The sequence below is a fragment of the Mus caroli genome, chromosome 6, assembly GCF_900094665.2.
Source record: "Mus caroli chromosome 6, CAROLI_EIJ_v1.1, whole genome shotgun sequence".
Classification (NCBI taxonomy): Eukaryota; Metazoa; Chordata; class Mammalia; order Rodentia; family Muridae; genus Mus; species Mus caroli.
The window spans coordinates 1832286-1849190 of NC_034575.1; the positions used below are offsets into that span (position 1 = coordinate 1832286).

General features: G+C 41.1%; 1 protein-coding gene across 1 annotated transcript in view; it reads left to right on the top strand.

Moving 5' to 3' along the window:
• Window positions 1–1265: 1265 nt before the first annotated feature.
• The window catches only part of Asb4 (ankyrin repeat and SOCS box containing 4), a 43536-nt gene continuing 27896 nt past the window's right edge, over window positions 1266–16905 (top strand). Inside the window, exons 1-3 of the mRNA XM_021165306.2 lie at window positions 1266–1311; window positions 1418–1614; window positions 8927–9226. Of these exons, the coding sequence (XP_021020965.1) occupies window positions 1428–1614; window positions 8927–9226 (487 nt within the window). The 5' untranslated portion in view covers window positions 1266–1311; window positions 1418–1427. The remainder of the gene's footprint in view (window positions 1312–1417; window positions 1615–8926; window positions 9227–16905) is intronic.

Below are 16905 nucleotides of genomic sequence, written 5' to 3' on the forward strand. Positions count from 1 at the left end.
ATGTTCCACATCAGTGCATCAAGTGAAAGGGAATGCTGATTTGCAGTTCTGTTTATAGACATATGTGTTATTGAAAAATTAAAAAAATTCACACTGCAACTACTGCAGGGATTTTTTTTAATATCATTTTTCTGAACCTATCCATGATATGCAAATTACAGCTAATTTGTATACTAGTTAGCACTTGATAATTTTCTGACATTAAAGACACTAATAAGTAAAATTAAGTCTTCAGTTTTGTCTCTAACTTTTTCTGTTGAAAAACTAACAGGGAGAAATTTTAATAATAAAAACTAGCAGGTAATGCATGCATATTGCCCATGACAGTAACCAGCTGCTTAACTTTGGGCCACATTTGTTCCCTGTGTTCTCTCTGTCTCTGTGCCTCTTGTCCCTTGCTCTCCGTCCTATTTACATGTTTGAACTATTTTAAAACAAAAGTGTTAAAGACCTTGGATGGAGTTAGCTCAGTAATAAAACACAAGCTGTGTGAGTCCCTAGCAAAACACACACACACACACACACACTATGTAAACAGACAGAGGATGTGTGAGACAGTGTGCTAATTGATTAGGCGTTGCTTTAATTGAGGACAAACGGGATTCTTTTACACAACCCAGATACCTGACTCACATGTTCAAATCAATAAGCTCATAGTAGAAAGTAAGATCCAGCTTGTATTGTTTTTGTAATTTGTTCAAACATGGCTTTTTTTTTTAAAACTGACTTGAGAAATAAAATGCAGGGTTCAATAAAGTCCACTCACTTGTTGCATTGATTTTCTTGTTTCTTCAGGTTCTTTTTTTCCCCCTAAAACGACCCCCCCATCTCACTACCCCACCCTGCTTTTTTCATAATATTGAAAAACTTTTAAGTGTAGGTTACTGGCAAACCTTCTGTTTGTTTTTAGATGTGCATAATTAGGCTCGATTTTACAGGCTCATTTCACAAAATCATTAAAGGTTTTCAGTAGCACGTGTATCAACAACTGAAACAAATTCTCATTTGGGGCTATTAGTTAGTCAGACTAAGATACTGCGGCTCCAGCCAGGCGCCAGATGTTTTTTGTTGAGGAGAAAACATAAAGAGAATTAAGAGCTTTGTAAATCTTACACTTTCACTTTGGTCTTGTAAGAAATAATTGTGACATTTCATGCTCGGAAATGTGTCACAGAAGCCTTCCTTCTTATCGACACCACGTACAGCGGAAGGGACCTGCTTACGTATCTCCAGTTTAAAGGACCTGAGAACTCAGGGAGAGTCTGGGAGGATATTTTGAAGTTTGAAATGATCCCTATATAAATAGAACCGGTCAGCATAACTTTGGGATAAAATTAGCCGGCAGTTTGTGGGCTCTCCAGCCTTGCCTGTGTGCTGGGTGCTGCTCTCCTGATAAATCATTGCTCCGCTTCCACAGGGCTCCGAGGATGGACGGCATCACTGCCCCTATCAGCAAAGCTGGAGCTGCCAAATTAGTTAAGAAAGATTTCCTGGAGGCTCTAAAAACAAATGACTTCGGAAAACTGAAGGCTATTTTAATCGAGAGGAAAATAGATGTGGACACAGTGTTTGAAGTTGAAGATGAGAACATGATTTTGGCATCTTACAAACAAGGTAAAAGAACTGGAGAGGTGTAATTGTGAAATTGATACAAAATGGATTTTTAGGTCAGTAGGTCAGCTTTTGTCTTTAAAGCAGTCGTTCTTATTATTTAAGTATTTGTTTAGACAGTATTTCTTATTTTTAAAAATCTTCCCTTCCTTTTAAAAATCAGAGCGCATTTGGGGGTGGTTTTCATAGATCCATACAGATTTTTGTCTATGTATTTCTATTTATTGCTCTTTTCCATTCTTGCGCCTGGAATTTGGGACCCTGGGAGGTTGTATTTGTCATGCACGGTGTGTGGGAGACTTCCCTTGTGACTGTGTTGGTACAGAATAAAGAAAAGCCTCTAGGCTCTGCTTAAAGACGCTGCGATCTCTGTGTGACAGTGTGGCTGTCGGTCTGGCTGCTGATTCTTTCCTAACAGCCACTTACAGATATATCACCTCTGTGTCTCCGTGGATGAGAAAGGGGACCTTCTTTTCCATTTAGAGAGTTAATGAATGGCGAAAGATGCGCCAGGGGCACTTTCATGGTCTGCGTCGGTTTAATGGGTTTCAGTGCAGGAACAAAAGCTGAACTCTAAACACCACAAAGTTAACTTTTATTTTTCTTTTCTGCTTGGCTGCAATAGTAGAGAAAAAAAAATTGAAAAATTAAAATTCAGAATCTCTGCTTTGTCCAAAAAATTGGAAATCAAAAATTATAACAAAATTCTTTAAGTCTCCCCCTCTCCTGGAACTCCTCTTTAATAAATCAGAACAAGATTAACACACTCATTCTGATTTCTCAAATCAACTAGATAATGGGAAAACTTCAATAGTTAGACCCTTTGGCGAGCATACTGCAAAGAAAGACTCTCTGTATCTTCACTGCTGCCTAGAGAAAATATGTGGGAAAGTCTTGGGAGTGAAGGGAGTCCTATTTATGTTCAAATATAAATCTGTTTTTTATTCATACAAAATCGTTAGTGTCACCAAGTTGCAGATACAAACACAAGTAGGATTTCTCTCTACCTAATTCTCTGTCATTTCTGAAATAAGTAGAGATGAGTTGAGGTCAGTTGCTGGACTTGCTCTTTGAATTGTGTTTTATGATAAACTGTCATTGCTGTTTTGTCTGAAAAATTAAGAGTTCTATTTTTTTTTCTACAAAGTTCAAGAGATTCTATTGAAGAACAAATTATATGCTGTATAATTAGGTGTCTTGGACCTTATAACTTTGTTTCATGGTTCAATCTGGATACTAAGTTTATTTAAAGAAACTTCTGTATGCCATATACAACAGGGCTCAGACTCAAGCAGTAGCTAATCTATTTGATATTGAGCAGCAAATACCACCTTTTTTTTTTAATCTCTCAGACAGGTAAACCCTGCAGACAGGCTCAGAAGTTCTGAGACAGGGAACTTAGAGGTTTGGGCTCCTGGAGAGCAGGCTGTTTTTTTCTGTTATTTCTTGGGTATCATAATCCCCAAATGTGAAGAAACTGTGTTTTAAATTCTTCTTGTCAAAATAAGCTAATTCCTGTGGTCCCTGTGGAACTAACTTTTTATTTATGCCAATGATTGTTTTACTAGCATTCAGGCTATGAGGTGTGGCTTACAGTTAGAGGCAGAGATTTAAACTGTCTCCAAAAGAAAGAAAAGTCTTATGTAGGTGTCCATGTGGAAATATCAGGGTTTGTGTTTGTATTTTCAGGGCTGTCCAGGAGATCAGTGTGCGTGTGTGTACATAATATCTATAGAAATAACTTTTCTCTCCATTTATCATGAATATGTAGTTGTGAGCCTGGGGTAAAAATCCCACTTTCTCAAAAGTTACTTGACACTTTTTCCTAGGTGCCCACCTCCAGGATTAATGCCAGCTTTTATACTGTTAGGTGTAGGAACGGAAGCAGTGAATGGAACCCTCGCCTCTGCCCTGTAAAGTAGATCTAAGTGGTGATATCAATGTCTTACCTCACAAAGAAATTCTCAGAACAGTGTGGGACAGAGCGCTCTACAACTGGGTAGCTAATTAGTCAGTCCCCTTCTGGAGTTTGTCTAAGGGATGGGGCAGCCCCTGTGTGGCCTGGAAGAGTGTGTGTGGCTGGATTACTGTTTCTGAGACTTTATTATTGTTGTTGTTGTTGTTGAATAAAAGCAGACTGTGGGGATTGGTGAAAGGCTACGTGTTACTCTTTGATTTTTTTTTTTTAAAAAGTACATGGAAAGGCTGCACTCCTAAAACTGAATAAGGAAAGTTCACACAACACTCTGGCTCAGTTTGATTGATTTTTATAAGACGTGAAGAATCTTCGTACTCACACATACTCTCAGCAAGGGGACACATCTGTCTAATCTCAGAGTGGCTGTCTTCAGCTCAGTTGGCATTGATAAATGAAACAAAGTCTACTGTCAGCAACAGTTACTGGTCACCTTGAGACTTTCTTGCAACTGATAATGTGAGTCTGTATTCAACAGTTGATTATCCTCAGAGGACTAGCTGGTCTGAAGTCCACCCTTAACCAATCTGAGTTTCCTTTAAAACACCCTACCTCCTTTTCCACAGGATTTCAAAAAGTAGTTGAATTTGTTACTAAATACACCCTGTGCCAGATAATGTCAAGATCCCTGTGTGAGTGCTGAGAAGGTAACATAGAAATCCACTGGCAAAGATACCAACTCAGAAAATAAACATCCCAGGAACACTAAGCTAAAAACCGCAGCAAGTGCACCAGTAATTTAAAGATAACACCGCTTGCTCCCCTAAGCTAGTGTGCATTCTGTAAGGAGTATAGAGCAGAGATATTGGGCTAGACGGCTCTTTCCTCCTTCTGTTTCTGGATCCTTCTTAAGAAATTCCCAACAGCGAAGGCAACCGGTTAAAGCAGGCTCTACAATAGTTCTCAGTGTGTGCCAGGGGTTTGCCCGCACTTAATATTAATTCTTAAAGCCAGCACTCACTCTTTTGGCACACCCCGTTATTTTCAGTTTTATCATGAAATCTTCAGATAAAAAAAATCCCAGTTTGTTAATTTTAAAAGTCCACTATTTTCACTTTGTAAAGCTAACCAACCATTAAAGCATGCTGGTCTGTATTTCTGATAACTCGCAGAGAATGACAGGCAGAGATGGGGGCAGAGGGGTTTAAAACATAGAAATATAAGCAAAATACAATCTACTGGACCATCACTTTATTTTTATTTTAAGCTAGTGAAGCCACATGTTATGGCTCAAAGGACAACTTGTCTGAGCTGCTTCTCTTCTTTTGCTGTGTGTCACAGAGCTCAAACTCAGGTATTCAAGCTTGGCAGCAAGCACCAACTCAGCCATCTCGACAGTCCAGACAGTTGCTTAAAAATCACAGCGACACAAAGAAATCCTGACTGCCCAAGTGAGGTGGTAAACTGCTGGGTGAAACTAATAGTTGAATGGTTAAAGGGAAGTTGTGACATAGTTTATTCTGAGACAAGTAGAAAACATTTAGGGTAAAGTCATAGCTAGGAGAAATCTCCAGAGCTTTTCATGATATTGGTTCTCTCTGGTAGCCTATATTCTGGAACCATGGGTGGATGTCCTCCAGGCTGTTTTTTTGTTTGCTTGTTTGTTTTTGTTTTTGTTTTGTTTTGTTTTTCCCAGCTATATATTTTGGTTCTTCCTCAGATGAGCTTTGGCTCCCTCATGAGATAAGCAGAGTATCAGACCTATCTCTGGTATGAAACTCCCTGGTCAACAAGGTTAATGAACACCCTTTATTAATCAGTGCAAAGCACTTTAAGTACTTCATTTATGGCCCACAGCTTCTTCTGGTCCCTTGTATGGTAGTCATAGTTTTAATTAAAATAATCAATGAATGATTTCACTTGAAGACGTCCTGGCAGATACTCTATCTTCCTAAGGAGCAGCTGATGCCCAAACATCATGAACACTTTTTATGGTTAACAAATGATCTCGTTTTCACTTATTTTTTCTTCTTTTAAAAATTTTTCTTTCTTCCTTTTTTTTTTCTTTTAATTACTGGTTGGAGATGGGGTGGGGACTTCCCCTTTTCTAGTTGCTGGAAAAGTTTTTCTCTTTAAAACTTGGCATTTCAAGCCTGTGTCTCTCTCTCTCTCTCTCCCATCCTCTACGGAACCTCTGAGAATTAGCCTCAGAATGTTAGCTATTAAACTAGTAGCCTAGAATTGTGCTTGGGTCTCTAATCTTTCAGGGCTGTGTAAACACAGGGGCATGGTCCCAGAAACTGTCTGCTAATCCAACCAGAGCAGTGGGTGCAAACTTTGGCGGCAGCCAGAGGTTTGTCCTGGTGTGGGGCTGGTTTCCCTTTGATAACATTAGCTCTGATAACTGCTGTGGAGCCTGGGTTTAAGCTTTAATTTAACCAGAGATGTGTAGCCTTTCCAAGTGCTGGAGCAGAACCAATGCCCCCTTTCAAGGGTGGGCTGCAAGCCTTCCGTCCTCACCACATTCCTTGAATGAGGGTGCTTTCTGCGTAGCTTGCAGGCTTATGACTTCAGTCTCAGATTTATATGAAACACTCAGAAGTGTACACATAGCTCTACATAGTTTTTATAAGGCTAAAACTTGTAAAATTTCTTTATAACGTTTAGCTGTGCAGATCAGAAGTAGCTTCTGACAGCTTTGGGGAGATTGGAGTTTGAGAGTTAAAAAAATGTTTTGTTATTACTTTTAAAGATTTTCTTTCTTACAGGGACATATGTACCTAAAACACAAACTCACCCAGTCTTCTCTCCTACTAATCTCACTTCTTCCCTTGAGAATTTCATTTCTACTTCATTTAGTCTGTACACACGCGTGTGCTCACACACACACACACACACACACACACACATACCATGGCATCTAGGTATTGTAAAAGACAGAGAGACATATTACCTTTCTGTAGCTAACTTACTTTGATCATTTCCAGTCACATCTATTTCCTGAAACCATAGAACTTTCTTCCCTTTTAAGGCTGAAAGAAAAAAAAAATCACATTTTTCTCACCTGTTCTGTTTTGGGCACAAGCCAGCAGATCACAGAGACACGTGTACAGCCATACCTATGCATAACTCAGCCATAACACTGCATGCTATGGATGAGATACAGAGCCAATGCAAGTGTCAAGCCACACACTTAGAGAGTTTGGCCTCTGCCACTAGTGTTTAGATGAACATGGTTGTGTCCCATGATTTTGATTCGACCCACACTAGGTATCCCTCATGGAAACCCTTGCCTGCGTACAGATACACTGTGGTACGCTCTAGGTGGACTGCATGAGCAGATTACATCATGGTGTGAAGAAGGGCAGCAGTAAACATGAATGCTACAGATCCCTGTGGACATGGCTTGGACTGGGGGGTTTGTGCAAAGGGAATATCCTTGTTCCTGTCTCAGCCTCTCTTCTACTAAGCCCATTGCTGAAGCCAAGCTTTTCTGAACCCAGCTTGCAGCCATAGGAATATGAGTGGCTTTCCCGAGAAGAAGGCAGCACCTTCTTTCCTGCCCCTACCCACAAGTGTTTTATCATCTCCTTCCTTTCCAGCCTGCCCTCTGTGCAGCCCGAGCACACAGTTCAGTGGCAGCTGGCCTGTGTAGAGGTGCACAGAGCTGTACCTTCCAAAGGTCAAGAGCAAGTCACGTGCTCCTGGCGTGCTGCAGCTATTGGTGGTGATACTACATGTATGTGTGTGCAGGCACGTGCGCATGAGAAAGTTCTGATCTGTTGATATATAGGCGTTAGCAATAGCACATGAATTGGCACACCTCGTCCTTGGTTTCAGAAGCTCGCATGACCTCAGATCTTGTTCTCTGTAAGGCTCAGTGAACTTATTTCCATATTTTTCTGGAGAACCTGTGCTCCAGCCCGGTGTTAAAGATGGGTCTCTTTGCTGAGGAGTGTTCTTTTTCTCTGCTTAGCACAGTTAGCTTTCCTGCTTTGCTGGGTTATTCAGGCCCTTCCAATGCTACCTCCAACCCTACCAACAAAGTTCTGAAGTTCAGACTAAAAGCAAACATAAGCATATTCACAGTCTGCAGTGAGGCCTCTAGGGGCAGCAGCTAAGGTGTGCGCTTCTCTCCCAAATACACCATGCTATGGGAAGGAGGGGTGGTGGTGGTTAGAAATAGTTCCATTGTAGCCTTGGTGACATTCCAAGATCCTGTGGTCTGTGAGCCTGGTTCTCCAGTTCCCAGCTATGATTATAGACAGATGAAACTGAGTTTTGAAAGCCAAGGATAACTGACTGGTCCATGTAGTTAAATGTTAAAGGAAAACTCTTTTGGTGCTGCTGGGAATTTAGGAGAGGGAAACACAGTAAGCAAACACATTTCCATGCCAGCAACGCGGCACGTTACAGATGCTTTCAGGAGTATCTTCCCTTCTTGGTAATCTGTATCATCGTCTTGGAACTAAACCTGTACCATTGCCATAAAGACAAACAGAGATGGAAACCCTGCATGGCAGTAGCCCATGATATTGGACTGAAGCAGGAGATCTGTGCATCTAGCAGGCTGAGAAAGTGGCACTCTTGTCATCTGGAGAATCAGAGGCTGGGGCAGGATGATCTGCCCTCCAGAGCCTGCATCCTGGGTTTCTTTGGCTTTACATCAAAATGGTGTTTTCTTAATCAGCTCTCTGTTCTTTCTTCCAGGCTCACTCTTTTCCCTATGCAGTTGCAGGCACAAGTTTTCAGTAAGTTGCAGCATGACAGTGACATAGGAATAATGATAGGAAAGATCATGCAGCATCTTTGCCGCCAATAAGCAAACAAAGTACACTTTGGTTTTCAGGTTCAAAACCAGCTTCATTCTACGCAGATTATGGAAACTGTCATTGCAAGTTGCTTGCTGAGGAGCGTTCAGTACAGAACGTTGGGATGATCTGGGTTCAGTGGAGCAGGCCTATTGTCCCGCTACCAGAGAAACTAAGGGAGGAGGATTGCTGTGAGTCCAAGGCTCATCTGGGCTATACAGAGAGACTCTGTTTCAAAGAGCTAGATTAGAAGAAGAGCAATCAAACATTTCAAGTGGTGAGAATGATCTGTCTAAGAAAGTAATTCTACAAACATCCTCTTTACTAATTTGTACCTAGTCAATGGGCAAAATTGTAAAGGAACAGGGATCGAGGAGCCATAGAGATTGTAAGAGTTGCAAAAAGACTGACCCGTGTCATATCTCAGAAAAAGGCTCTGAGAGACTCAGTGGCTGCCAGTGACGAACTCCTGATCCATTTTTAATTCAACCTTGTAATTGTGACCAAATAAAACACCTTGTCAAAATCCTTCCAAAGCAGGAAAGACCAATGGGCAGAGCAGTTAAACTCCTCTCCTATCCTTTTTCAGGCTATTGGTTGCCCAGTTATAAGCTGAAGTCTTCCTGGGCCACAGGCCTGCACCTCTCAGTTTTGCTTGGTCATGTGGAGTGCCTGATGGTACTGCTGGACCACAATGCTACCATCAACTGCCGTCCCAATGGGAAGACCCCTCTGCACGTGGCTTGTGAAATGGCCAACCTCGAGTGCGTGAAGATTCTCTGTGACCGTGGCGCAAAGCTCAACTGCTACTCCCTGAGTGGGCACACTGCTTTGCACTTCTGCACCACACCAAGCTCCATCCTCTGTGCCAAGCAGTTGGTGTTGAGAGGTAAGACACGCCTGGTGACGGGTGTTGGGCTTATACACACATGGTTTTTTGTTTGTGTTCATACACACATAATTTGAGGACTTCGTCATTCCGCCTGGCCTCAGGTTGATGTGGTAGGCCTTCCAGCACCTTCAACCTGATTTCATGGTGGAAATCTACATATACATGAGTATTTACATCTTTTTTGTTGTTGTTGGTTTTATAGTGTGTGTGTTTCCTACTGAGGTCCTTCAGTGACTATCACATACAAATCTTAATATTTAAGTGTAAGAAATGAATTAATTTTTATAGCTACTTAGTGTGTTTATTTAACCCTTATTATGCATCAGGTAAAGTAGTAACAAAGAGAAACCAGTTTCCATTCTCAAACTTATATATATATTTATAGATGTACACAGGAATTTATGTATATGTGTACATATTTCAGTCGAGGAGGATATTAACAAAATATTAACAAAATAAATTTTAATTATAAAAGTAGGGAAGTGTCATCAAGGAGAAAATATCATGTATGTTTAGAGTCAACTGTTACAAAATATTAAAGACTTTTTCAGGTCAATTAGTTGTTTTAGTTGCCAAATAATATTTCATGTAGACGTGCCATGCATTTTACACAGGTCTCAGTCAAGAACTTGTCAACTTTGGAGAACTGTGAATGTGAGTACCTGTGTGTAGATTCCTGTAACTGGACACATTTTGATTTCCCTTGTAATACACATCTAGAGGTGAGAAGATGGATGGCACACTTATAAGAGGCTGACACCCTGCTTCCCAAAGTGGCCAGATCACTTCTTAAATTCCATCAGCAATGTGTGAAAGCTCCAGTCGCTTGCTAGTCCTGCCAAAATTGATAAAATATTTTACTTTATCTTAAAGTACAGGTATTTTACTTTAAGGGTAAAAAGTTTATCTCTCTCGTAAGTGCATAGCAGTGTCTCTCTGTGGCCTGAGGGTTGCCTCCTTTCTGGGTGAATGTCATCAAATAATACTTGATGGATAAATTTTCACTTGGAGAAATATCCGTCCCTTTTCATGAATGAGCTGCTGGCTGCTTGCTTATCCTGTATACAAGATGAGGAGTTTGCCTTTATAAGATCCTTAGCTAGCATGTAATCATGTTCTCTCTCTCTCTCTCTCTCTCTTTCTTTCTCTCTCTCTCCTTTCCTCCTCTATTTCCCTATTTCCTTACCCTCTTTTTCCTACTTTTTTCTTAATTTATCTCTCCTCATTTTTTCATGACAATGTCTCACTATATAGCCAATGCAGTCCTGGAATTTAAGAGTTCTAGCACTTTGGGAGACTGAGACAGGAGGATGACAGGTTTCAGACCTGTTCAGGCTATAAAATCAATGAGAAATTATCTGTAAAACAAAAGAAATAATAACAAATCAAAAAGAATGAATCTAGACAAAGTCAAGATAAATGCTAACATTTAAATGGACCAAAGTCTAAGGAGAATGAGAGGGACTGAGGAGCTTTGGTGACTCAGGACTAAGAAAGAGGTGTGCTCAAGAAGCAAGGACCAGCCAGCTACAGGAAAAGCTTTCAAGATTAAATGAGATAGTCCCTAAATCAGGTGAAAGGTTAACACCAACGAATCAAAACAACAAAACTAAACAAAACGAAAACCGGTTTGATGGCATCCCATGGAAGCCCGATTAGGCTGGGGAGGGTGTAAATGGATGTTTTGAAGAGAATATGGTAAGAACCTCTGAAAGCTGTCTGCCTGGGGAAAGGGCTCAAGAATAACCTGATTATGATGGCTGCGGCAGGCTGCAAGGCTAAAGGTGACTGTAGGGGAGGCCAAAGGAAAATTGCAGACCACGGGCACAGCAGACTTACTTTAGTAATATTTCAAGTACCCAGGTTTCCAAAGATAAGATGGGATGAAATCTGTAGATGACAAGACAATTTTAATAACAATGCCCTATAAGATGATTTCCAACACCAGAGTAGATAAGGTGAGTCCATCCAAGTATGAGGAATCCCCCTCAACCATTCGGAGGCAAAGGCATTGGCGAAAAATGAGAGAAAGCAGGAAAGGTAGATATTTCTGTGAGAGTAGGGACGAGTGCAAAATAATTTACTCAAGAGGTGTAGTAGCACTACTGAGTCCAAAAGATGCCCCTGAAACCATGGGAATGAAGGGGTCATCAGCATTGCTGATCTCTGAGGAGGGAGGGGGGAAGGGGGAGAAGGGAAAGGGAGAGAGACAGGGAGGGACGGGAAGGGCTAGACTGAAGTGAGTGAGAGAGAGAGACAGAGAGAGAAAGAGACAGAGAGAGAGACAGAGATAAACAGACAGAGGAAATGACAAACACAGAGAGAGAAAGACAGAGAGACAGAGAGAGACTGATAAAAGGACAGAGAGACATATGGAAAGAGACAGAGAGATGGAGAGAGACTGAGAAAAGGACAGAGAGACATATGGAAAGAGACAGAGGGAAAGAGAGACAAAGAGATGGAGAGAGACAGAGAGAAAGGGATACAGAGAGATAGAGATAGAGAGACAGAGGAAATGACAAACACAGAGTGAGAGACAGACAGAGAAACATATGGAGAAAGACAGAGACAGAGATAGAGACAGAGGCAGAGAGATGAGGAAAAGAGAGAGAGAGAGGCAGAGAGAGACAGAAAGAGAGCAAGAGAGAGAGGGGGAGGGAGGGAGGGAGGGAGGGAGGGAGAGAGATAGAGATAGAGAGAGAGAGAGAGAGAGAGAGAGAGAGAGAGAGAGAGAGAGAGAGATGAACGAATCACTGTTACCAGCTCGCTTAGCTCGTATGTTCTGAACACCCCCACATTTTATATTTACTTCCTTCCTCATGTTAGATTGAGTTTGGATTTTGTTCATATTTAAATAGTTTAAACGTTAGATTTCATATCACAAGAAATGACAGATCTGTTGTTCTGTTAGCAGGGACAGCAGGGTGACACCTGGAACCCACAAGCATGTCCTAACTGTCCTCATTCTCCTTTCCCATTTTTAAACCTTTAGAATTCCATACATGTATACAATGAAATATGACGATTCATCCATCATATCCCCCACAACTACTCCTAACATTTCCTGCCTTTATATCCTCTCCGGCTTCTGTTTAAAGTAACTCACTAAGTTCACTTGGTGCTTCCCATATAAGTGTGCGTGTGGAGCCATCTCCTGGAGCATGGGCTGCCTAGCAGTGCCTGCACTGCCAAGAAGAGTGAGGGAGGCTTCCTCCAGCTGCTCTTCAGCGGCAGCTGCCAGGCTTCCTCTCACACACCCCTAAGGTAGTACACACTGGGGTGAGTCTTGACTACACACACCACCTTTTACTTGGGAATCCCATTTCTGGGATTAGAGATTCGTTTTGGACAGGAAGGCGTTTGACCCAGAGGTTTAATTTATTCCCAGGCCCAAATTCAAGCTGTAGCTGTCCCTCCAAACAGGGCTATCCAGAGAGTTGGAGACAACAGAAAAGGCGAGCTAGACACATTCAGCATGAGTCTAGGACTGGGCTCCGTAGCTTCCCGTGCATCTGCAGAACAATCTGTCAGCCACACAGTTTGTAAACTACGCCTGAACTTCCAGACTTTACCTATTATACATACATACCCATACGTATGGATAGATACACATATATGCATATATGTATATTGTGTATATGTATGTATATAAATATATATATGTGTATATATATATATATTTATAAAATGTTAAGACATACCTGATTTACTTTCACCACGACAGAATTATGTATATTACTGAAAAATTTAGAAATACTTGTCTTCTTAGTAGAATATTTTGTTATGCTATATACATCCCATGTACAAATTAAATGATGTAAAAGTGTGTTCATTTGTACAGACAGTTTTTATTTGTTTGTTTGTTTATTTATTTATTTATATAGGGTCTCACATTGTAGCTCTGGCTGGTCTGGAACTCAGTCTAAGGGAGCCTCTAATTTGTAGGAATTTTCTTGTCTTACACTCTTGAGTGCTGGGGCTACAGGCATGAGCTACTCATTACAGTTAGACTTGGCTAATGTTTAAAATTTTTTTAAATAGGCTTTTATATGAAGGCATGAACAGTATAGATATATATTTTAATTATGTAATACTATGTGTATCAGAAAATAATATGTAAGTTATTTATCAAACATTACTGTTAGCTAATATCTAACAGTATCTAAATAACTTTTTGTAATCTTTGCTTACAGTGTGTGTGTGTGTGTATGTGTATGTGTTTGTGTGCTTGCACATGAGTGTGCACACACACCATGTGGTTGAGGTGCAGAGTTCAGAGAGCAACTTTTGGGCTTCAGTTGCCTCCATTTATCATGCACCTGTTGAGCCATCTCTCTGTAGTAATCTCTCATAAGTAATTTTTTTTAAGGCACGTTATCTATAGGTTAAGACCCTGAATTTTAGGACTTTTTAAAGATAGGGTCTCTGTAGCCCAGGCTATTCTTTGACTTGGTATGGAGTCCGGGATGGCCTTGAACTTCCGTTTCCCCTGCCTCTGCCACCCAAGTTCTGAAATTAGAGGTGTGTGGGCTTATGCAGTGCCAAGCCTCATGTCTGCTGGGCAAGCATCCTAACGACTGGGCTACAGTTCTTGCTCCCTCTTCCTATTTGGAAGGAATCAATAGAAAAACAAAATTGCAAATGAAATAATTGGGAAGTGGTTTTTTTTTTTTTTTTTTTTTTTTTTCCTTTTATCTTTGCTGCTGCTTCCTTGGAGGAAGGAAAAGCAGGTACGTGCTTGTGGGCCAGCCTTCCAGGCTGGAGATTCCAGAAGAGTCTAAGGTTAACGCTCCTGCCTTTCTGGGCATCTTCGCGTCCTCACCTCCGGGGGCAGCACTTGCTAAGCATGACTGCACCCTCTACCAACGAATTAGTGCGAACTGTCAGGGTCACAGCTAGTAATGGGGAGCTCCAGGCTGAGCTCGCACCCCTGTCTCTAGGGAACTCGGTTGAGTTCTGTCTTGCTGGGATGATGTCGTAGGTAGGTGCTTTGGGGAAGAAGTCACATACATGTCTTCCTGACCGAACAGGAGAATGGAGACGGCACACAGGCAAGGAAAATAAGCCAGTCTAACGTGAACCTCGGGACCAGAGAAGTCCATTAGAGGAAGAGCCAGTGCCATGGCAACTGAAAACCGATGTAATTTCATTTGCTATTTAATGGGCTCTTTGTGGGAAAGTGCTCTTTGTGGAAAAGGCTAATTGAGTCCAAAAATTGCATGCAATTTTCTCTTAAAGGATTTTGCCCTGTTTTTCACTGTTGCAGCGGTGACTGTGTCCCACGCTGGATTTTGCCTGCTATTTTTTTGTTTGCCTTTCTACTTAATGCCACCATCTTCTGGCCTTTGTTTCCTTTGGTGTTAGTATAATGGTGTTCCGCAGTCGAGAGGGCTTATTTACCTCAGCAAAAATGTCCATTCTTTGCTTTCTGCATTTCCCTATGAATAAAGCAAGTCAGATCAGGTTTGGCTGGCTCCTAAGCTGTGCATTATTTCCACTCAGCCCCTTTCCTAAGAGGAAAATGAACACTGCTTGCTTTGGGCCACATGAAGCAAATCCTGACAGTAGGAGGAAAATTTGTTACCTGAGGAAAGCTATAAAAATTCAAGTGGCTTCTGACAGAATGTAGCAGGAGGGGAAATGTAAAGAAGACCCTGCCTTTGAAAAGACCACCCTCTGTTCCTGAGGACCACAGTAACCCAAGTCGCCTACCTACTCAGGAGTCCCTGACCGTGAGGCCCTCATTTTAATAAGGAAGCACCCACGCACGCTCGCACAGGACAGCCCGCCCTCTCCCTGCCTCGCTGCTGCCCACATTCCCATCCCTTGTGCTGTGCACTGTGATCGCATAAATCTGGCCGCTTCATTCATTCATAGCCCACTCCAAAGATGCTTCTGTGGTATTGTAAGTATATGTAGGCCAACTGAAATTAATTTTTTCTCTAAGTTGGTGTTATTTGTTAAAATTATTTTTAAAGGAAATGACATCACTACTAAAACAAAACAAAACAAAAAAAGCAGCAAAGGGAAAAATCTTTCATTGCCCAAAGAGAAACAGAAGCAGTAAATTATAGGCATTGACTTTGGTGACCGCCACCTGCTCAGAGCTCGTCCTCTATCGGACGGCAGAGAGTGTCTCTAAATGGCTTTGTCTTCCGAATGCTGCCTCTGTCACCTTGTCTCCTGTACCGAATGAGAGAATGGAAATAAGTTGGGGTCCTTTCTCATCTCCATCAGATAGCTGCTTCTCCAGCCTTTATGGAGAATCACTGCACATTTTGTAAAACACAGCCTTCAGCAGGGCCCTGTAAAGTCAATGATCCCTTGTTAGTGGAATGTTAAAGCCTCCTTTTCAGAATTGAGGCTACTTTCTCCACATCTCCTCAGCCCTGGGGTTCCTGGGGGGAGTCTCAACATAAATAGAAAAGAGGAATTAATAATGTATGAGGAGCAAAGAGGAGGAGGAAAATTGCCACTATTTCCTACAATTATGTTTATCTACATAAAAATAAAACCTTAGAAAAATCTACCATCAAATGGTGAGGACTAATAATTGAGTTTAGCAGTTGTTCTGCATCTCCAATCGTTCTACCAACAAGTCAGCTGTATTTCTATATGTAAGAAATAAGCAGTTAGAAGTTGTAGAGTAAGAAGATGCTGTATAGGCCTGGAGAGATGGCTCAGTGCTTAAGAGCACTGACTGCTCTTCCTGAGTTCAATTCCCAGCAACCACATGGTGGTTCACAAGTGTCTGTAACAGGATCTGATAATGCCCTCTTCTGGTGTGTCTGAAAACAGCTACAGTGTACTCATATACATAAAAATCAAATAAAAAGAAGATGATTTATAAAATCACAAGAAATTGAAGAAATCCAGAAATGCATGTAATACAGGAGATAGGATAATGTGCTACTTGAAAAATATTAAGATATTACATTCAAGGTTCATTATGAAAGATGCAATGCCCTTTTTTTCCTTAGAGGCAGCTGCTTTTGCTTCTCTAGTTTGGTTAGCCTAGAGTTTGCATATTGCCAAACAACTGTCACTTATTTACGTTTGAGAACAGAGAAGATGTAACAGTGTAAGTTCTGTGACAATCAAAATTAGAGAGGCATGATTAGGACCTATGTCCTTTTTGTCTTTGGAGAGTCATATGACACCTACCTGCACTAGGTCCTTCTCAGGCCCCAGGTCCCTGATGAGTTACATTATAACCCAAAGCTCACCACAAATTAGAATAACAATGTCTTCTTTTAATTAGTATTTTGTCTTTTTTTTTTTTTTTTTTTTTTTAGATTTTTTTTTTTTTTTTTTTTTTTTTTGCTTAGATTTTGATGACTTGTTGATATTTTAAGCCTTTTTCTTGGTATAAGTTGCGTTGTTTTTGTTTGGTTGGTTGGTTTTTATTACAAAAATATTTAACCTCAGCCAATATTTTAATCAACTTCATGTTCCAGGAGGAGGAGTCCCTTCTAAAGCCTTCATGTCTTGTCCTGGGAACCTCTGTCACCCTGGGGATCTTTTTTTGACATCCAGGTCTCCCTCCCCTGCTTAGGTCAGATTCCTCTCTCCCTGAATCATGCTTTTTCTTCTTCTTCTTCTTTCTTTTTAGTTTGTTGCTTTTTGAGCTGACCAAATCCTTAACAAGAGCTCTGAGAACTCACGCTGGAGATGAT